The sequence below is a fragment of the Callospermophilus lateralis genome, chromosome 2 (genome assembly GCF_048772815.1).
Source record: "Callospermophilus lateralis isolate mCalLat2 chromosome 2, mCalLat2.hap1, whole genome shotgun sequence".
In the NCBI taxonomy this organism is placed as follows: Eukaryota; Metazoa; Chordata; class Mammalia; order Rodentia; family Sciuridae; genus Callospermophilus; species Callospermophilus lateralis.
This window is the reverse complement of record NC_135306.1, coordinates 108,656,623-108,677,737: the sequence shown is the minus strand read 5'-3', so window position 1 is coordinate 108,677,737 and position 21,115 is coordinate 108,656,623. Positions and strand designations below refer to the sequence as shown.

At 50.5% G+C, this 21,115-nt stretch overlaps 1 protein-coding gene and 1 long non-coding RNA gene across 5 annotated transcripts; one reads left to right on the top strand and one right to left on the bottom strand.

Annotated features, from left to right (window-relative positions):
- Window positions 1-1,064: 1,064 nt before the first annotated feature.
- On the bottom strand, window positions 1,065-9,925 carry Mcam (melanoma cell adhesion molecule). Of its 3 annotated transcripts, XM_076846276.1 has the most exons (17): window positions 9,833-9,925; window positions 9,399-9,466; window positions 7,512-7,636; window positions 7,213-7,417; window positions 7,054-7,124; window positions 6,873-6,960; window positions 4,982-5,161; window positions 4,741-4,862; window positions 4,486-4,648; window positions 4,265-4,383; window positions 4,051-4,192; window positions 3,777-3,898; window positions 3,532-3,673; window positions 3,342-3,437; window positions 3,006-3,153; window positions 2,599-2,716; window positions 1,065-2,114 (listed from the first exon to the last, which is right to left on the bottom strand). In XM_076846276.1, exons 2-17 carry the CDS (start codon window positions 9,463-9,465, stop codon window positions 2,085-2,087), a joined length of 1,938 nt encoding a protein of 645 aa, XP_076702391.1. In that variant the 5' UTR covers window position 9,466; window positions 9,833-9,925; the 3' UTR covers window positions 1,065-2,084. The 3 variants fall into 3 exon arrangements, with proteins under 3 accessions (XP_076702391.1, XP_076702390.1, XP_076702392.1); XM_076846275.1 differs by lacking the exon at window positions 9,833-9,925 and having other exon boundaries at window positions 9,399-9,826; XM_076846277.1 differs by lacking the exons at window positions 2,599-2,716; window positions 9,833-9,925 and having other exon boundaries at window positions 9,399-9,826.
- A 978-nt stretch (window positions 9,926-10,903) lies between these two features.
- On the top strand, window positions 10,904-16,947 carry LOC143392590 (uncharacterized). 2 transcript variants are annotated; one of them, XR_013090383.1, is made up of 3 exons: window positions 10,904-10,963; window positions 14,426-14,697; window positions 16,827-16,947. It is a non-coding gene; the product is annotated as an uncharacterized LOC143392590 (long non-coding RNA). The 2 variants fall into 2 exon arrangements; XR_013090382.1 differs by lacking the exon at window positions 10,904-10,963 and adding an exon at window positions 13,814-13,903.
- The last annotated feature ends 4,168 nt before the right edge of the window (window positions 16,948-21,115 follow it).

Below are 21,115 nucleotides of genomic sequence, written 5' to 3'. Positions count from 1 at the left end.
CTCCTGAAAAGGGGAGGCAGTTCTTTTTTTTTTTTCTTCTTTTTTGCTGGATCCTGAGCCAGCCTAGACCTCCTGCTTCTTCCTCAGACTTGGCTTTCCTTTGATTTGAAGTCTTTAAACTTAAAAGCATTAAGTAGCTAGTGCCCTCTACAGGATCTGCTTTTCCCCAGAGAAGGGCAGCAAGGAATATGTACCAGAAGCCTGTCGGTATTATTATTATCGTAATAGGTTTCAGCAGGAGGAAGTTTTCTATATAGTGACATTTTACTTATCATTTCCTCAATTCTTCCCTGCCTTTAACTAATAAAGAATTGGGAGATAGAAACAATTCTTTATAAAATCCTCCTTATTCAAGATTTTAAAATTCTTGACCTGGGTGGGGCTGGAGAGAACTTGATGTTTTCTCTAGAATGAAGAGTCCCAATTTGTATATCAGTGTTAAGAAAACAAAACAGACACTTAGGTAAGATTTTTGTGGACTATTTTAAAAATGTGTCATTAATATAAAAAAAATTATATTAGCAGTATTTAATCATCCTCACCTGTAAAGAACAAGAAAAAACAGAAGGTAAATATTCTTACAGAGAATAGCAGAGCTTTAAGATTCATTTTCTTTTTAAGTCCATTGTTTTGCCAATGTATTAATGTTTAGAGGTCTGTTATACTAATGTTATTTATTAATTTTTTTTCATTTCCATACACAGTTAACTAAAGAGCTTTTCAAGCACCCATGTCTGTAAAAGAAGTATTTTTAAATAAAGTTTCTTTTGTTGTAGCAGACTCGAGTTATTGCTCATTTGGAAGGCAATATATGACCAGATACTGAGGTGGGTTCTGCTGCCTTGAGGGCAGCACCCAGGATCAGATACAGCCCCTGGCCAGCAGTCTGCCAGGCCCCACATGCTGCTGAGAGATGGCAGGGCTAGCCTCTCTGGGGCAGAACTGGAACCAGAAGAAACCCTGGTCTCCACTGGCAGCTGCAAAGGGTTCTGTGTTCTTTTTGGTGCAGGTGAGAAACCCCAGGTACCTGTGGTACCTATGATGAATAGAAAGCACTGCACAACTTCCAGGACAATTAAGCTTTATTTTTCTCACACACGCATGCACACACACATAGACACACATAATTTGCAGATTTACATACAACAAAACCACATGAGCAAGCATGCATATGACCACACACACACTCACACACACACACACACACACACACACCCCAAAGCTCTAGCCAGGCCCCTGGTTTTTCATCCCTAAGTACCATTCTCCTATTTGGGCCCTTGTAGAGACTAGGCCCTTAGTTCAGTTTATAGAAATTTGGTGATAATATAACTATAGCCTTAATCCCCATAAAGGACAGGTCACCTCATCTCTCTCCCTCATCTCTCATCTTTCAGTCTCACATGATCCTTTGAGGGCACTGGGAGCCATGTAAATGTAGGGGCTCAGGCTCAGATGTCTTCACAGGAATGTCACCCGGCTTCCTCCCTGCAGGACATATTCTTGAGGAAATAACACCATTTCTTGATTTGTGCCCGAAGAGAAAATGTCACAAAAGAGGCAGGCAGGAAGTTATAGCAGCGACTCTGCCACTGCTTCCAGATACTACAGCGTACTCTCCAGAGCCAGCAAAAGTGACATTCTGTGACAGTGAACAGGCACCTGGGCCCTGGTGCCTTCTCATGTCAGGGGTACAAATGAATTACCAAAGCCAGCCTGGCGGGGGTAGGCAGAAAACCAGCTCAGATAGGGGCTGGTAGAAGACAGGTATTTATAGCTATAGCATATTTAAGGAGAAAACATGTTCTACAAGAAACTTCAGTTACTTGTGGGGAACTGAGGCCTCTTCTGAACATCGCATAAGTGGAGATAGAGGTGGACTGGGCCCTAAAAGGGGGCCTCCAGGGCCATGTGAGGTCCTTCTTGGGATGGCTCTGGCCCTAGCCCATAGCCCTCTAGAATGGATCTGTAGGTGTGCTGGAGCAGGGGTCTTCTCTGTAGTCCCTTTGGGGGCTTTGGCTGGGGAAAAGAGTGAGCAGGGAGCCAGAAACTGTCCAGGTGAGGAGAGAGCCAATGTGATTCCATGGCTAATGCCTCAGATCGATGTATTTCTCTCCCTAAAAATGGGTAGAAGAGAGGGAAACATGGAGAAAGTTAGCAGAGTTCAAGGTGAGTACACTAAGAGGAAGGAGGGAGGAATTGAAGCAGAAGCTGATGAACTTGGTACAGCATCATGGAGGGAAGAAGCTGGGGTGGGTATGGGCAGCAAGGAAGGACAGACAGCCCCTGATTCTGCCTCTGCACTGGGGAAATGGAGGCCACACTCATGCTTCTGGCAGGAGCCACAGACTTTGTTCAGGAAAGGTGATGGTGATGGGACCAGGGCTTTGCCCTCAGCCTTTCTACAGGGTCTCTCCGCCACTTGCCTCACCCTGCCATCTGTAAGTAGTATTTAGTAGGCAAGATGGGCCTGCTCCCTTTCTCCAACCAAGAAGGAAGAAGGGCAGAAAGAGTTAGTGTTCGGAAACGAGCACTATTAGTCCCTGGCACCCCCAATCCCTGAAGATTTATCAGATACTGGCCATAGGAACTGCCTCCTACCTGGTCTCCTGGAGCCCTCTTGTCACCGCTGCTGCCCTGTAGGAGGCCCATCTCTTCTGGGAGCTTATCTGACTTAACTTCAACTACAAATTCGCTCTTATGAGACGGGGGCAGTGTGCTGGGAGGAGGGAGGCGAGAGGTTGGCAACTTAGGGGCAAAGGCAGGGGGCTATTAGGAAGGACGCTTGGATGGATAGATGGTGGGGCTCCCAGGTCAGCTCAGAAAGGAAGCAGGCATGAAAGAAGGTGTGGGGGTGGGTGCTGGGCAGGAAAGCAGGGCACACCCAACCCAGGGTCCCACTCTTGCTTCTAAGGGGTAAGTGGGCCTTGGGGCAGATGACATGTGCCTAAGGAGGCAGCAGGGGGGCAGCAGGAGAGGGGGAGGGTAGAGGGGTCTGTCATGCTTACATCTCTTGCTTGCCTGACCGCCCACACAGCAGCTTGCCCTTCTTGTAGAGGAAATAGAGGACAGCGCCCAGCACAGCCAGGACCAGGATGCACACGATCACAGCCACAATGACCACACCCTTGCTCTCCTGCTCCCGCAGCTTTTTCTCTGTCACATAAAGCCACTCCTAGTCATTCCTGGCCTCAGGCTGACACATTGCCATTGCTGCCCTACCCAGCCCAGAGCAGGCAGAAGATGGGCCAGCCACTCACCTGTCTCAACATTGCTCCCCACTGTGGGGACAGGGCATAAAGGGTGCCCTGGCACAGCCCTGTTCTCTTGCCAGGCCCGCTTACCTGTGGAGGTGCTGTTGGCTCTGGCATGAGGACTGGCAGTGGAGGTGCTGAGGCCAGCTGTTTTGCTGGAGTCTGGTGTGAGGGTAGTTAAACTGACTGGGAGGCAGAGGGAGGGAGTTAGGAGAAGCTCACGTTAGTGCCCGTGCCTGGGCATGCCCGTGCCATCCTCTGCAGGGATGTGGCCTCTCACCCAGCTCCAGGATGATGATGGTGCTGTTTCTGCCCAGGGAGTTGGAAGCTGTGCATTCCGCGCCCCTCTCCAACAGCTCTGGGGTCACAAGGACATTCAGAGTGCTCAGCACCCTCTGTGAATCTTGGTATTCTTCACTTGCCTGTGAAGGAGGCAGTTCAGTGGGTGGAAGGATCTCCGGTTATGGCTGCAAGGCCTGGGCAGGGATTAATAAGCGCAGAGGAAGAGGCCCCAGGCTTGCTTACAGTGCCGTTGATGTTCCAGGAGATGGTGGGCCGAGGATGTGCTGATGCTTCACAAGACAGATTAAGCATTGTATTCTCTTTCACCCACACCTTCCTCTTCTTTGATGCCATCCATGGCGGACCTTGGGGAGGTAGGAGAGGGTGTGGCAGCAAACTCAGCAAGCTTGCCTCCCCTTCCCCACCAGAGCTCCCAGGGCAGCAGTGGCTTTCTAGCTCCAAAGAGCTCAAAACCACCTGACTTGGGGTGATCTGGTCTCTGCCCAAAGGGCCTCACCAAAAATGGCCACATTGACTAGCTGTGTGCGGTTCAGGCCAGGTACGCTGGGCACAGATGCCACACAGCGGTAGCCTCCTCCTATCTCCCGTTTCAGATGGTCAAAGTGAAGTACAGGCCCCTTTTCCAGCACTTGGCCTGTCTGGGGGAGAGGTCGTTCAGAAGGTCTCAGAAAGAATAAGTGTTGCCCACAGCCCCAGATTCACCTGGATACCTTTTCTCTCAGCCACTGGAACTCGAGAGCCTGGTTACTCTCTGCCTTGCAGGTCAGTGTAAGGCTACTGCCTTCTTGGCCCGCAGGGGCTGCGGGACTTACGTCAACATCAGACACATCTGGGGGCACAGCAAGAGTGTCAGCCTGGGCAGGACAGGGCAGGGCCAGTTCCCTCTTGCCCCAGCTCAGCCCCCCTGTCCTGGGGGCCCCCAGCCCCTCACAGTTCACCAGCAGCTCCTGGGGTTCACTCAACAGTGGTATCGTGGTTTCTAAGTCCAGACCCTGGCATTCGTAGAGCCCGCTGTGCTGCTTCTGGGCAGGCTCCAGCACCAGAAGGCCATTGTCAGTGGATCTTTCTTCCTCCATCTCCCTGGTGCTGGGATTCTGGGAGAGGAAGAAGCAGTGAGCAGCACGGCCCAACCACTCTATCTGCATCTGCCTGCACCGACTCTGCAGCCAACACCAAGCCCTCACACCTGCTTGTGGATGCTGAAGGGAGGTGTGGGGTTGCCATCCGCCAAACATCTGATTTCCACACGATCCCCTTCCTTCAGCATTCCCGCAGGCTCCACTTCCAACCATACTTTTTCCGCTGGGTCTGTGTAGGCAAAGGGAGTTGTTCTCAGCCCAAGAGGAACCCTGGGCTGAATGGGAACCAGTTGGCAGGAATTTCCACCAGGTTCACTTCAGTGAACAGATGGACAGGTCAGTACTCACAGAAAACGGGGACAGTGACTTCCCTAGATTCCTTCATGTGGTTCCCACTGGGAAGTCGGTAACTGAGCTCACAATAAAATTGGGCATCTTTGTCTTCCTTAACCAGCTGTACCTTCAGAACACTCTTCAAGGTGTATAAGCCACTTGACTCCACGATCTGCGAGGACTGAATGTGGACACCTGGGCAGGGAGGAAGGAGAGCAGGGTCTGGCCTCAACCCCATCCTGTAGTTCCCACCATGTTGGCAGGGGAGCATCTAAAGACCCCTGCCAGCTGGGCATGGGTGGCACACACCTGTAATCCCAGCTACTCAGGAGGCTGAGACAGGCAGGAGGAATAGCAGTTTGAGGCTAGGCTCAGCAAGTTAGCAAGACACCGTCTTAAAATAAATAAATAAATAAATAAATAGCCCTGCCCCTGTCAAGTGGCCAGGGTCAAATGCAACCTGGCAACTTTTCAACCCAGCACCTTTACTGTGCAGTATCTACCCTAGAAAAACATTCACACAACAGCATATATACAAAGATGTATGCCAGTATTGCTGTAGCAACGTATATGAGGTGCCTGGGAGTGCATGTGCTTAGCATACACACAAGGGTCTGGCTTTACCCCAAGGGCCAAAACCAAAATAAATTACCCAAGGTGATTAGAAAAATGAGACACGCTAGACTCATCAAGCAGGAACAGCAGAGTCTAAAACTCTGCAGCAGGCACAACAAATACATCTACACAGACTGAGCTACAAAGATTACACAAAAGAAACTGTCTAGGGCTGGGGTTGTGGCTCAGCGGTAGACTACTTGCCTAGCACATGTGAGGCACTGGGTTCAATTCTCAGCACCACATACAAATAAATGAATAAAATAAAGGTTCATTAACGATAAAAAAAAAAGTGTATTTAAAAATAAATAAAAGAAACTCTAGCAATGCATACCACACTTTAATAGTTCTCAGGGTTTGCCAACCTCACACTAATGTTGTTTCAGGCTAAAAGTGAGTCTTTGTGGTAGGGCATCCTTTGCACCATACCAAGTGTAGCAGCATCCCACCTCTACTCACCAGATGCCAATAGCACCCCCTATACTTTTGATAACCAAAACCACCACCAGACACTGCCAAATATCCCCTGGTGGGGTGCAAAAGTCAATTCTGGTTAGAGACCACTGATTTAAATAATAAAATGCCTACATGCTTCTAGAGATATTTGTGTGTGTGAATAAATATACAGAAATAGGCCTGAAAGAACAGACAGCAGAGGTTACTTCTGATAGTAAATCAGAGGAACGTCTAAACTTTTCTGTGCAATTCAAATTCTTGGGACTGGGGCTCTAACTCAGTGGTAGAGCACTTGCCTACTAGCAGGTACAACACCCTAGGTTCAACCCCAGCACAGGGGTGGTGGGGGGGGGGGGGGCGGTGATATCCTTTATCAAAATATTTCCAAACATCACTTGTTGCCGGGTGCACTGGCACATGCCTGTAATCCCAGCAGCTCGGGAGGCTGAGGTGGGAGGATCATGAGTTCAACTCAGTGAGACCCTGTCTCTAAAATACAAAAAAGGGCTGGGGATGTGGCTCAGTGGTTGAGTGCCCCTTAGTTCAATCCCTGGTACCAAAAAAAAAAAAAAAAATCACTTGTTGATTTATTTTTTACTTTTTCCAGTTCTGGGGATTGAAACCAGGGCCACTCTATCACTGAGCTATATTCCTAGCCCTTTTTACTTAATTTTTATTTTTGAGTCAAGGTCTTCCTAAGTTGCCCAAGCTAACCTCAAATTTGTGATCCTTCTGCTTTAGCTCCTAAGTCATATTTTTTTTCTTTTTTTAGTAAAAGCTAAAATAAGTGGTTAGTTAGTCCCTGTGTGGTACCACAGGCAAGAAGGGTACTCACGATTTTTCTCCTCCATCAGGGGCAGACCATTCTTGTACCAAATGACTTGAGGAATGGGGTACCCATTCCTCCCTACACAGGTGGCGACCTAAGAAGGAGAAGGTATGAGTCTCCCTGCCTGACACCCCACCAAGGCCCACCTTAGCTCCTGCTTACACTTGGTCAGCCCAGCATATCTCACCTCCTCAGGCTCCTTGCTGTTCACAGAGATGCCCAGGGCGCTGGCCTGGATGGTTGGCTCCTCTGGAGCTTCTACAAGGGGAGGAAAATCAACAGGACCACTGGAGCCCGCTTCCCATGATCCATACTGACGTGAAGGCAGGAAGGGAGGGGCACTCACTGAAAACACGGAGCTGAATGCGGTGCTCCTGGGACCGAGGACGCTTACTCTGGCACAGGAAGATGCGCTCATCATGGGGCATGACCTGAGTCAGAGCCAGAGCCCCTGGGCCCTGGAGGCTGAGGCGGTGCTGGTACTCCCCAGGCTCACTCTGACCCTGGCCCTGGCGCACACGGAAGATGAGTGTGGGCTTCTCCTTGTAGACCTGAGGGAATGGGACAGAGAGGTAAGGGTCCTGGGTCTGCATGGGGGGGCAGAGCTTCCCACCTCCCACTGCCCCTGGGAGCTCAGGAACTCACAGAAAACCAGTCCACATGGCTGAGGTTGCCCAGGGAGTGCGAAGGGCCACACCTCAGAAGGGCCGTGTTGCCCACTTCCACCTCCACCAGCTCTGGTGTGGGCTGTTCCGCCTCTCCAGGCACACCTGGAGGGAGGAAGGGGTGTACCCCAGCAGCTATGTCAACTCCAGCTGCTCCCCATCCCTTCACACTACTCCCTGCAGCTGTTCTGCCACTCAGGAGGGCCAGAAGAAGGCCCTGTCCATTCCTAACCCTCAACCTCACCCTGCCTGCCCCCAACTCACAGTCAGTCCTCTCCTGCTGCAGGGGGATCCTGGTCCTCAGAGCGAAGACTGAACATGGGGCACTTCCCAAATGAGGATGGCAGAGGGGAAGAGGGGCAACATGAAAAGGCTCTGGGCCAAGAGGAAGGTTCCTTTCCTCCTAGGTCCCCTCCCCTGCTCTCTGAGTGAGCTCAGAGTGTGGGAATGCAAGGCATGTGCCAGGCTGGGGCACACAGGCCCCTTTGTGTCCCCATCCCCAGGGCAGACGTCACTATTCTACCCTCTGCCTACCCCCCAAGTCTCCTCCCTAAACCCCCAAGAAGACCTAATGAGCCAATCTGGCCACACTCTGATCTCATGCTCCCTAAGCAGTATGGCTAAGAACATTCCACATACACTCAGGGGATCTCATCCTGGGAATCTGGTGAGTATGGAGGGGTCAGAGTCCCCCAGGGGTCAGGACAAGGGTCAGGGAGTGGGCAAGAGTGACACTAGTGGTGCCAGCGTGCTCCCAATCCTGTGAGGAAGTTATGTCACTTGACACCATCTGGCCGGACCCTAGGATGCCTGCCTTGAGCTGGCTCCCAGATAGGGAGGGCCAGTGCAATGGTCCTCAATCCAGAGCAGAAGCCTCCGATTCTTGACTCTCTTTCCCCAGAGCCAGAAGAGCAGGGCAGGGTGCTGCGGGACCCACTGCAGATATGGAGCCCTATTTAGCCCTTTCCCCAGAAATAAGGTCAGCCTAGGAGGCAGTAGACTGGAATACTCCAGGGATATGGCTGGCACTGGGCATGAGGCCAGCCAAGTGGGTAATGCCCAGTCCAACCCTTCCCCGGGCGGATAGCGGCTGGGATCAGGGTAGGAGCCAAGAGTAACACGCGATACCGCTGCGGGCCATACAAGGGCAGCATGGACCCCGGGAGGGCCCAGCTACTAGGCGGTTCCAGAGAAAAGCTCCCAGGTGCTTGGGCGCTTTTCCCACCAGAATGTAGTCCTTAAACTAAGTCCACTGGTGCTTCCACTCTAGAAATGCTCCATCCCTCGTATCTACCATCTATGCGGGTCACCGAGGAGTCGCGAGGCGACCCACACTGCCTATATAGCCCGTGCCAACGCCCAGCCGGGCGGGAGCAGCCGTTCCTCCTCCTCTTGCTCACCTCCAGCCTGGCGCGAGGCCCAGGCCGGAGAGGGAGGGGTCGGCGCACCCCTCCAGCTAGAAAAGCTGCCTTTTCCAGCAACAGGCGGGCGCCGGATTCAGGGGTTGGGGATGCGCGCTGGTTGCGCCTCCCATCCCGGCTCCAAAAGCCGGTCCCCAGAGTGGGCACCTGCGGAAAAACTCTCCGAGAGCCTCGACTCCACCCTTTCTCTCTCGCGGCAGCAGCCTCCACCCGGTCTTCCCAGTCCTGATCCCGGATACTCTAGAATCCAGACTGCAAACTGGATGCAAAGAATAGTTGCACGCGCGCAAGGCGCCAGGGAGCCCAGCGTTCGGGCAGGGGAAGCGCCCACTGGGGCTCAAATCCCCGGCACCGCCGCGCTCCCGGCTCTGCTCTCCCGCACGCTCCCCCTGAAGACCCTCAGCCCGGACGCTGCGGGGCACGGGTCCCCCAGCCAACTCACTCACCAGTGGCGCGGCGACAGCAGCAGCAGACGACCAGCAAGAGGGCGCAGAGGAGTCCGGGAAGATCCATGCTTCCCGGCCGGAGGACGAGAGCCAAGTGAGGAGCTTGCGACTGCCGGGGGCTGACGTCAGGGGGGCGGGGGAGGGGGCCCAAGCGCTGGCCTGCCCCGCCCCGCGCAGCCCCCTGCCCCCGCCCCCGCGCGCAGCAGCCCTAGGGGGCGGTCCCCGGTGCGCCGGCCCCTAAGCTGCGCTCCAGAGCGCTGCCGGAGGTAGGCCGTAGCCCGCCTTCCAGCCCCCAGTTTGAGCACACCACGGGAGCAGTGACAGGTGTCTTGGGGCCGGACAGACTGACCGAGGAAGCAGCGAGGAGAAGCTGGCCCGGATGCCCAGAATGGCCCAGATCCCAACAGCGGTGTTCACCCCAGCTCAGACCTTACCAGTGTTGCCCTGGGGGACCTCCTGGCGGAGAAATAGCGGATCAGGTCCTCTGTGTCCCTGATGGGAGCCTCCCATTCAGGCTCCTCTGCTCCGCCTCAGAGAAATTGGGCCAGCTTTGGACACCTCCCAGAATGATTGCTCCACTGCGCGGCTGCTGCCGGTCTGGCACTGCCCCCAGCCTGGCTGTCCTGGCAGCTTTGGGGGAAGAACCGTGGCCAGGTTCCACAGACCCAGAGGTACCTGCAGGGGGGAGTGGAGAATGTGCCTTCTAGTCTGTCCCTTCAAGCCCAAACTCCCGCAAGTCCGTATTTAACTAGAAAAGGGAGGGGGCTGAACTCAGTGACCAGAGGTGTTCATGCTTGTCCAACCTGAGAATCCTGTTCCTACCATCTCTTTAAATTTGACCTGGGACTCAGTTTCCTCCCACCAGAATAAGGAAAAGAGAGGGAAGATTGAAAGGATGCTGGATCCAGCTGAGCGCGGGTGATGCATACCTGCAATCCCAACTACTAAAAAAGCTGAGACAGGAAGATAACACGTTTGAGATCAGCCTGGGCAGTTTTAGCACGACCCTGATTAAAAAATGAAAAGGGCTGGGGCTGGGGCTGGGGGTTGTGGCTCAGTGGTAGAGCACTTGCATTGTATGTGCAAGGTACTGGGTTCTCAGCATTGCATATAAATAAATGAATACAATAAAGGTCCACCAACAACTAAAAAAAAAAAGAAGAAGAAGAAGAAAAGGACTGAGGGAGCTGGGGATGTAGCTTAGTTGGTAGAGTGCTTGTCTTGCATGCACAAGGTCCTTGATTCAATTCCCAGCACTTGGGAAAAAAAAAAAAATACAGAGTCTCCAGCTTGACCCCTAGAAATCTCTTGCTTTTCCTGATGGTTGAAAGGACCCCTGCGGCAGTGCTTTACTGACCCCCAACTCCCCCCCACCCTACTGACTTGGTTCAGCAGCTGGAGGAGGAGCACATGCAGGAGGGATCAGATCTGGTTGCAGAAAGCCCTGCCTGAGCTGGGTCAGTCATTCAGCATGGTGAGGGGAGCCCGACAGCTACCCTTTTCCCCAAACTGAGACTTCTACCTGAGTCTTCTGGCCTCTTAAGACTCCAGTACCCTGGCCTCTGGTAAGGATCCATATATTTTGGGACTTCTTCATCAGGTATGGTCAGATTGGGACCTAGATCTGGGGTGAAAGTCTGTCTCCCACCACGCAGTCTTTCTGCTGGCTGGGGGAGGAGCAGGGTGAGGCAGCAAATGCCAGAGATGGCCAGGTGACTTGAGAGAATGCTCTGGGTGGCGTTTTGATGACGCAGAGATGACTGGCAAACCACATCAGCCTTGTCTTTCAGAGCCTTGCTGACCCCTCCTCCCTGTCCATTAGTCTCCAGCCAGAGGCCATGCCAAGCCTGCCAGGCCAGGGGCTAGAACATGGGCAGGAGAGAGCAAGAGGAGGACCCTGGCTCTCCTGACCCCTAGACTAAATGTATGGACTCTGGCCCAGGGCCCAGAGCAGAAGGGAACAGATGAAGGTTTTTGTATGCAGGGCAGGAGTGGGAATAGCTGAAGGTTGCTGTTTGCCCTGGCAGGCCAGGAGCTGGGCATGGACTGCTTCCCTGCCCCCTCCCCTTCACTTAACACCATTAACTAATCATTCTCTTCTCTGGCAGCCTGAAAACACAGCCAGCTAACCACCAAGGACAGTCAGTTCTGAATTCTTCTTCCGCCCTTAGGAGACAGAAGGGGGGTGTTGGGGGGGGGTTGGAAGAGTCATCTCTGCAGTGAAAGAGAAATGAGATTAGAGCCCAGGGGTGACATCTCCTCCCCTGCATGGCCCCAGCAAACAAACATATGTCCTAGGAAAAGTCCATTAGGGAGTGAGTGGGAGAGGTCAAGGGACAGACAACATAGGGATGGTTCCACAAGAGGGTCACTTTGGGATTACAAACCAAAGAGGGGTCAGGACTTTGGAGAGGATTCAGAGGCCAATGGAAACAGGAAGGACAGGAACAAAGTCAGGAGTGCAGGGCAGGTGGATGGTATCACTCCCGGCTCCTCTAAGACGCCAGAGGATACAGCTTTGGCAGCAACAGAACTTCCAGGACTGAGATTCAGCACACAGGGATATGGAGGAGAAGGCAGGGGAGGAGATGGAGGAGAAAGGGGCAGAGATGGGCCTTCCACCCCAGCAGAGACTCAGGCACTCAAGGAAAACCCTTGTCAAGGGTAGGTAGGTCAAGGGTAGAAGAATAGGTCTCCCTGGCTGGGGGCTGGGGGTGGGGTAGAGTCCTAATTCTTTGCCTCACTTCCCTGCAGGAAGTGGGGCTAGGACTGCAGCTTTTCTCCACCTTGCTGGTAGACCTAGGCTCCTGAGATGAGGGGGCTCTCTCCGTGCAGAATGCCTTTGGGTGCCTCTCTAGTATAGGTCTGATAAATAAGGTGGAGAAACTGAAGCTCGGTGAGGGAGGTAGCCTCCTGGGCAAGTGGGACTTTCCATCCATTATAAGGAAAAGTGGGGAAGAGTAGAGTTGGAGGCAAAGAGACAAAGTCACTCCACCAGCACCTTGTGGGGAGATTGGCCCCAGAGTTCTCTCCCAGCTAACTTTTGCTTAGTGGGCACAGTGGCTTCCCACCCACCTTCTGGTCCAGGAACCTTAACCAGAAGGATGTGACAAAGGCAGGCTGGGCTGAGGAAGGAAGCTGATAAAGATGAATTTGCAGCTGCCATGAGAAGGAGATGGGGGCGGAAGGGGTGGCCTAGCAATCTTGGCAACAATGAAGGTCGGGGAACCCCCTAGAAGATAGAAACTGGCCTGGGTCTTGGAGGGGATGCAGGAAACTTTCCAGATTTTTTTTATTGGGGGGGGGGTTCTGATTGAGAGGAGATTGTGCTGAGAGTGAAAAACAGGGTGGGAGGAGGGTGGGGGACAGTAGCTGCCTAAGACATCTTTGGGCCTGCAAACCGGATACTGGGGGTGGGCTGGTGGAAGATGTGGGGGAAGAGATTGAATGGGGGGAAGCCGCCCCGCTCCCTCCGGACATTCATGTCCTTCGCACCTGACCTAGGGCAGAAGGAAGGAGGTGCAGTCTGGATGGAGGTGCACCCCAGCAGCACTGGTGGCTTTCTGGGGGGATGGGAGGGGTTATTTTTAAACTTGGAAAAACCGTGAGTTCATCTCCACCCTGGAGGCGGCAAAGGCCCCATTGTGTAGGGGTCCAGAGAAGGGGGAGGCTGAAGGGGGGGAGTGGCACAAAGGCGAGGATTATGTTGGAGCAGGCTAGGGGAGCACAGGGTGGGGGAGGGGCATCGTCGTCACAGCTGGCCTACTGAACTCTGGGGTCGGGCCAGGCTGGAGCTTGGGCTTAGACCAGTGGGCAGGCGAATTCCACCCTCACAAAGCCCCTGTTGGGGAGTTGGGGTCTCCCACATCCGACATCCGGTGGTTCATCCTGGGGAAGGGGCTGATGGTGGGATTCCCACTGCCTGGCTTTCCCAGGGACTGCAGGGTCTGTTCTCAGGCTCCCGGCATTCCGGGGACTCCCCTGGGAGCTACTGGCCTCTCAGTCCCTTCACTGCCGGGTGGGGGCAGGAAAAAGAGGATGTGGATGCAACATCTTCCTGGGGACTAGGAACCCTTAAGCCAGACAGTAGTGGGTGGGTCGGGCATTTGAAGCGGTCCCAGCCCTCCCATCCCAGCCCCCTGATCTGCTGGACCCTTAGACCAAGGCTGGCCCGCATGTCCCCTCTGATCCCAGGGCTTTCTCCGCCTAGGACAGCCCACCTGCTCGACCTCAGCACCCACGACCTCCTCCCGGGGATCCAGCCCTGGCGGGAGGGCGCCGGTACTAGGCTCCTCTGCGCGCCCCAGGAGCCCTACTCCGGAGGTCCAGCCGGCGGCGCCTGGGGGCGGGGCATCCGGCCGCGCGCACCAACCCAAACATTACCATAAATGCTCAGGCTGCAGCCTCGGCCGCGCCGGGTTTGGCGGGGTTGGGGGAGGCGGCCTGGGGGCCCTCCCGGCGCCCTTTATCCGGTCCTTTGGCCCATCCCTGTGCGGCCGTCAGAGGTGATTCAATCTGTCCTGTCACCCCCTCTCCAAAGTGGGGTGGGTGCGGGGGAGGCCGGGAGAGAACTATCTGGATGGGCAGTGGGCTGTGATCCCAGGTCAGAATCTCCAGGCAGGATTTCAGCATCCACGCAGAGTTGAGGGCTCTGCGGGACCCACTCCTATCAGGAGTGATTTCTTGGGTCTCAGTACTCTGACCTCTGAACTCTAGATCCCCTCTTATTTCCCGGTGCCCGACCTAAACTTGGAGAGTGAGGAAGATGGGGGCGGGCCAGGATGCTGGGAGTTTACACCTCTCCCCTTCTGGGAAGTTCACATCCGGTCCCCAAAATACCACCGCGCAGGGAGAGGAATGTCCCCAGAGGGCTGTTTAAGTTTGACTTTGAGTTGTCCCTGAGAAAAGGCCAGCTGATGTACAGTTGGGGAGGCTGTGGGAAACCTAGGAGTGCCATATTCTGGGTCCCCTGGTCCTATCCTCTGAAGAATACTTGTGCATTTCTTTTGACCTTATCTTTAAACCAGGAGATCGCATTGGAGGAGCGGGTCTGGAAGCCCCCCTGTAGCTGCCCAGGCTCTGGCCTGCTCTCTCCCTGGACCTGGCACCCCAGTGGCTGGGGCCCTCTAGGGAATATGAAAAGTGGAGAGGACACAGGATTTGGACACAACGGTGGCTGTACTCTCTCACTGGCACCATCCCTTCACATGCCTGTCACATTGGAAACTGCTCCATCAACTATGGTCTCAAAACAGCATGAAAGAACTGATGGTTTTGCTACCAACTTAATGGGTCTCCTGTAAGTAAACTCACTGGTACTCTTAAGAGGGAACACAGCAGTGCACTGACCCAAGGAAAGAAACTATGCATATCTCTTTGCAGCATGCTTTACAGCTTAGACCTGTCCCTTAGGGTCATTTTCATAACCAGTACTTTATCTTGCTATTTACAACAAAAAATGAGGAAATGGGAAACACAAAGAGTTATGTACCTCGTTGATCATGGTGGTGAATGTCTGTAATCCCAGAGACTCAGGAGGCTGAGGCAGGAGGATTACAAATTCCAAGCCAGCCTTAACAATTTAGCAATGCCCTGAGTGATTTACTGACACTCTCCTGTCTCAATAAAAAATAAAAGGGTTGAGGATGTAGGTCAGAGATAAAGTGCCACTGGATTCAATCTCCCCAATACAAAAGAGAGAGAGTTACATGACCTAAAGTTATATAGGCAGTGAGTGATGGAATTACATTTTAAAAGTTATAGTTAGGCTGGGGTGTAGCTACAAAGCTCTAGGTGCAATCATAGCACTTAAAATGCACATAACACAGAATTTACAATTTTAAGCATCTTTAAGAGTACAATTCAGTAGTATTAAGTACATTCCCTGTGTTATGCAACTATCTCTACTATCTAGGTTCAGAATTTTTTTTTTTTTTTTTTTTTTGGTACTGGGGTGGTGGAACCCTGGCCTCCATCATGCTAAATATGTGCTCTATCCCTGAGTGACACCCCAGCCCCAGAACTTTTCATTACCCCAAGGAACTTAAATTTGAAGGAAGATTTATCTAGCTCCAAACCCGTGCACTATGTCTGTAATTTTTATAGCTTGATGAAGAGCTGGATCCTGTGGCATAAACAGGAAGTGCAAAAGGGATTCAGAAAGGGAGTGTTAATGTAGACTTTGGGCTCCCTCCACTAACTAGGAAAGTCTTTTTGGAATGTGGAAGTTTCAATGAGAGGTCAGGTTCAGAGAGAGGAGGAGCGAGGGCTTGACATTCTGGGCAGGGAAAATGGTACAAGTAAAGAAAGAGGGATGGGAGCAGAGAAAGGGAGGGACACTTTCAGTGATGACTGCAGAAATTTCTGTACAGGTGGAGTTTCAGAGAGGCATCAGTCTTCAGAAGATGGAGTTGGCAGGAGGCTCAGGGACTTGTTTTGAATTGAAACCCTCTACTTTTATTTTAATCATGTTTACTTGGAGGCTCCACCAAAATTCTACCCATCTTGACACCACCATTGTGCAGACGGTCGGTGCTCAGTAAGAGTGGTGAACTAGAAATTCAACAGGACATAGCTGTCACCAGCATGAATCCACAAATTACTGATAACATGTTGTCCTATCACCTCTGTTTACAGATGTTGCTTGCTTATGAGGTTTAAAGACTGAAGCCCCACAGGCATGGTGGCTTAGTCAGGAGAATCTCAAGTTCAAGGCCAGCTTCAGCAATATAGTAAGGCCCTGAGCAACACAGTGAGACCCGTCTCAAAATAAAAAATAGAAAGGACTTGGGGATGTAGTTCAGTGGTTAAAGTGCCCTGGGTTCAAACCCCAGTACTTCCCTGTGCACAGACACACAAAAAGAATGATTCCTCTGATTCCCAGAACCACATGCTTCAACTGTCATCCATGTGACCACAGAGCTGTCACTTCCTGAATGGACCTCCAAGTGGGTTCCATATGGTTTTGGCATTGTGGTGACACCCTGGATGGATGACCTTGGAATCATTACAATGATTAAAAAAAAAAAAAAAAAAACACATCCAGTGAGGTGGCATACTGATCTCTGGAAATCTCCCTTGTGAAAGCTCTAATGACAGCATGCATGCCACACCCCTATCACCCAGTCTAGTACACACCCAAACCCCAGTCCTGCCAGGGAGAAGGTGCCTTTATAGCATGAACTCCTTTACTCCATTCATTCATTGGCCCTTGAATAAAATGTCCTGCCTGCTCCCGGGACTGTTTGGTTATTTATATACAATATTGAGCAGAAAAGAGGGTGCATATGTGTGGGAGCTCCGGCAGAGGAGGCAGAGTTAGGACATGGGGAAGAGCTTGGATCTTAAAATAGGTTAGGCAGTGCTGGGGACATAGCTCAGTGTAAAGTATTTGCCTAGCATGTGAAAGGCCTTGTGTTCAATCTGCAGCACTGCCAAGAAGAAGAAGAAGAAGAAAAGAAGTTAGGCAACAGAGAGCCACTGCAGGTTCTTGAGCAATGACCACATGGTGTGATGAAATTGGGATTTAAGTTTACAATGGTTTCTCGATTTTTTCCCAGCCTGGGAGCGCCCCCTGGTGCCCCTAGGTTGTTTTTTTTTTTTTTTTAATTAAAAAATTTTATTGATGCAGTTAGTGAGAGTCATTGTTACTTGTTCATACATGCACATGATCTAATAATACAATTTGGTCAGTATAATTCTCCAGTGTTTCCTTTCTTCCTCCCCTCCTCCCTCCCTTTGGCCCCTTTCCTCTACTGGTCTCCCTTTGATTTTCAGGAGGTGCCCTGCCCCCCCCCCCCCCCCCCCCCCCCCCCCCGATAACTTTCTTTCCCTTTTCCTCTCTAGCTTCCACATATGAGAGAAAACATACAACCCTTGACTTTCTGAGTTTGGCTTATTTCATTTATCATAATGGTCTCAAGTTCCATTCATTTACCTGCCAATGACATAATTTCATTCTCTTTTGTAGCTGAATAAAACTCCATTGTGTATATATATACCATATTTTCTTTATTCATTCATCCACTGACAGACACGTAGGCTGGGTACGCATATATCTCTATAGTGTGATGACTTGAATTCTTTAGGATAAATACCGAAGAATGGGATAGCTGGGTTATATGTGATTCCATGCCTAGTCTTTTGAGGAACCTCCATACTGATTTCCATAATGGTTGCACTAATTTACAATTCCACCAACAGCATGAAAGTTCTCTGCCCCTCTATAATGGTATCCCTAGTTTGAATTGTTCCCTAGTCAGATATGGAATAGGTGGAAAGATAGGGAGCCAATTGAATTGCAAAGCTGGGCTCTTGGAGGTAATGTGTAGATAGAGACCTTTGAGGGTAAAGAGAGATTGCACCATAGAATTTCCTTCTCTCTGTGTCATAATTACTGTGTCTTTTGTGCTTTGGAAACTAGCACAAAAGTCACGTAAGCCAGGGACTGAAGATCGATGATATTTGAAAGGTCCATGTGTTTAAGAAACAGGCACTCTCATTAGGAGGACAGGCAAGTACTATAATGTTATACTTCAAAGCACCAAGAACCAGGATGCAAGTATGCACATAGAACAGTTACTTGGAGCCAGGTTTAACGGTATACTCCTGTAATGCCAGAGACTGGGGAGGCTGAGGCAGGAAGATCACATGTTTGAGACCAGCCTCTCAATTTAGCAAGACCCTCAGCAACTTAGTGAGACCCTATCTCAAATAAAACAAAAAGGACTGGGGTAAAGTACTCCTGGGTTCAGTCCCTAGTACCAAATTAATAACAACAAAAGGGCTAGGGATGTAGCCCAGGCTAAAATGCACCTGGGTTCAATTCTCAATATTAAAAAAAAAAACATCAATTCTCAATATTAAAACAAAAAATATTAAAACAAAAACCCCAGTTACTTGGAGTTGTGGGTGTAACTCCTGGAAGAGTTGACATCTAGCATCATTTTGTTTTTTGGTGATTAGGATTGAACCCAGGGGCACTTACCATTGAACTACATCTCTAGCCCTTTTAACTTAGAGACAGGGTCTTGCTAAATTGTGGAGGCTGCCTGAGCTTTCTGAGTACCTGGGATTACAGGCATTCACCACCATGCCTGGCTCCACCTACCCTCATTTTAAGGGATGAGTTATAGGTAAGGAGCTGGACAGGTGTGGGGTGGGCTGCGTAGAGTGTGGCACAGCCTGCTCTGTGCAGGGGACTGTTAGCAGTTAATTCAACTCCCACAAGGGAGGAAAAAGGTTAGTCAGATTTACAAACCACAATTTTTTTTTTTTAGTTCTGGAGATTGAAACTAGGGTTGTTTTACCACTGAGCTACCTCCCCAGCCCTTTTTATTTATTTCTTAAAAATTTAAGACAGGGTATAGGCAAATTGCTGAGGCTGGCCTTGAACTCACCTTTCTCCTGCCTCTGCCTCCCCAGTCACTGGGATTACCGGCGTCTGCCACAGCCCTGGAAAATAATGATGAATTATTAACGGCAATAGAGTGTGTGTGAATGGTTTTAAGCAAGAGCGCAATCAGAAGCCAGTTTAAATGCATTAGAATTCAGACTCCAGGAGGAACAGAAATAAAGGTCTTCTTTCGAAGATTCCATTTCCCTTGTAAATCCCAAAGGATCAATCCTGTCTGGGGAGGCTGTCTCCTACACACAAGGTGTGGCTCTCTTTTAACCTTGTTACCCTCATGTGACTGAGTTCCTCTTGACAGCCTCTCCTTCCCACATCCAGCTGGGACACAACATTTCTCTGAGATTTCTAAAAATAATCCTTGCATCAGTTCTAGCTATGGAGTACTATGCAGCTGTCAAAAGAATAAGGATAATCTCTGCACTGGAGATGATTGTCAGGAAGTTTTTTTGTTTTGTTTTATTTGCATTTGTGGGAATTAAACTCAGGGCATCCTAAATGTGAGTCAAGTACTCTCCTGAGACCAACCTACTTCCTAGCCCCCCCCCCTCCTTTAAAAATATTTTTTAGTTGTCACTGGATCTTTAATTAATTAATTAATTAATTAATATGCAGTGCTGAGAATCGAACCCAGTGCCTCACACATGCTAAGTGAGTGCTCTATTACTGAGTCACAACCCCAGTCCCCCAGGCCTTTTTAAGTTAAAAAAATTTTTTTTTCATCAGTACTGGGGACTAAATCCAGGAGCACTCTAACTGAACTACATCCCCTGTCTTTTATTTTTTTATTTTAAGATGGGTTCTCTCTAAATTTCCAAGGTTGATTTAAAACTTGAGATCCTCCCACTTCAGCTTCCAGAGTTACAGGTGTGCACCACTGTGCTGAGCCAGGAGATATTTTTCAAATAAAAAACTAGAGCTAGGTCTAGGGCTGGGGCTCAGCGGTAGAGCGCTCACCTAGCATGTGTGGGGCCCTGGGTTCAATCCTTAGCACCACATAAAAATAAATAAATAAAATAAAGATATACCTTTATGGAAGAAATGGACATTTCACTGGACCTGGTAGTTTGATTTGTAACCCCAGCTACTCAGGTGGCTGAGGCAGAAAAATTCTAAGTTTCAGTCCAGCCTGGGTAATTATCAAGGCCCTGTTTGGGAAGATGTGGGGAAAAGGCACATTCATACACTGCCGGTGGGGCTGCAAATTGGTGTAATCAGTATGGAAAGCAGTATGGAAATTTCTTGGAAACTTGGGAATGGAACCACCATTTGACCCAGCTATCCCGCTCCTCGGTCTATACCCAAGGACATAAAAACAGCATACTACAGGGACACAGCCACATCAATGTTTGTAGCAGCAAAATTCACAATAGCTAAACTGTGGAGCCAACCTAGATGCCCTTCAGTAGATGAATGAACTTTTAAAATGTGGCATATATACACAATGGAATATTACTCATCAATAAAAGAGAATAAAATCATGGCATTTGCAGGTAAATGGATGGAGTTAGAGAAGATAATGCTAAGTGAAGTTAGTCAATCCCCCAAAACCCAAATGCCAAATGTTTTCTCTGATATAAGGAGGCTGATTCATAGTGGGGTAGGGAAGGGGAGCGTGGGAAGAATAGACGAACTCTAGATAGGGCAGAGGGGTTGGAGGGGAAGAGAGGAGGCATGGGGCTAGAAATGATGGTGGAATGTGGTGGTCATGGGTTTGAATTGGTGATCCTCCTGCCTCAGCCTCCCTAGCCACTGGGATTACAGGCGTGCTCCATAGGAACTCTTACAAGGCTAGCGGGAATACAAAAAGATACAGCCACTGTGACAGTTTGAGTTTCTTACATTAGACACCACACTTCCAACAACGCTTGTGTTCCTTTGGTATTTACCCAAATGAGTTGAAATCATGTCTACTCAGGACCCTTCCCAGGGGCACGTGCCCTCCAGTCTCTGCCACTGTGTACCTGTCACACTTCAGGCAGTCCTGCCCTAACTGCTGGACAAGGCACTGCTGCCCCTGAAGCAGGAGTTTCAGGCCAATGGTGACAGTGTGCAGCCCTCCCAGGATGTTCTAGTGTCCAGTGGGTCGGGCAGGGTCACATCCCTGGATTCATTGCCACATGGCTACCCTAACTGAGCAATCAATATTGATTACCACTTGATTTTTTTTTAAATTTATATTTTTATTTTGTTTATTAATTTTTATGTGGTGCTAAGGATCGAACCCAGGGTCTCACATGTGAGAGGCGAGTGCTCTACCGCTGAGCCACAACCCCAGCTCCGATTGCCGCTTGATTTTAAAAAAGTA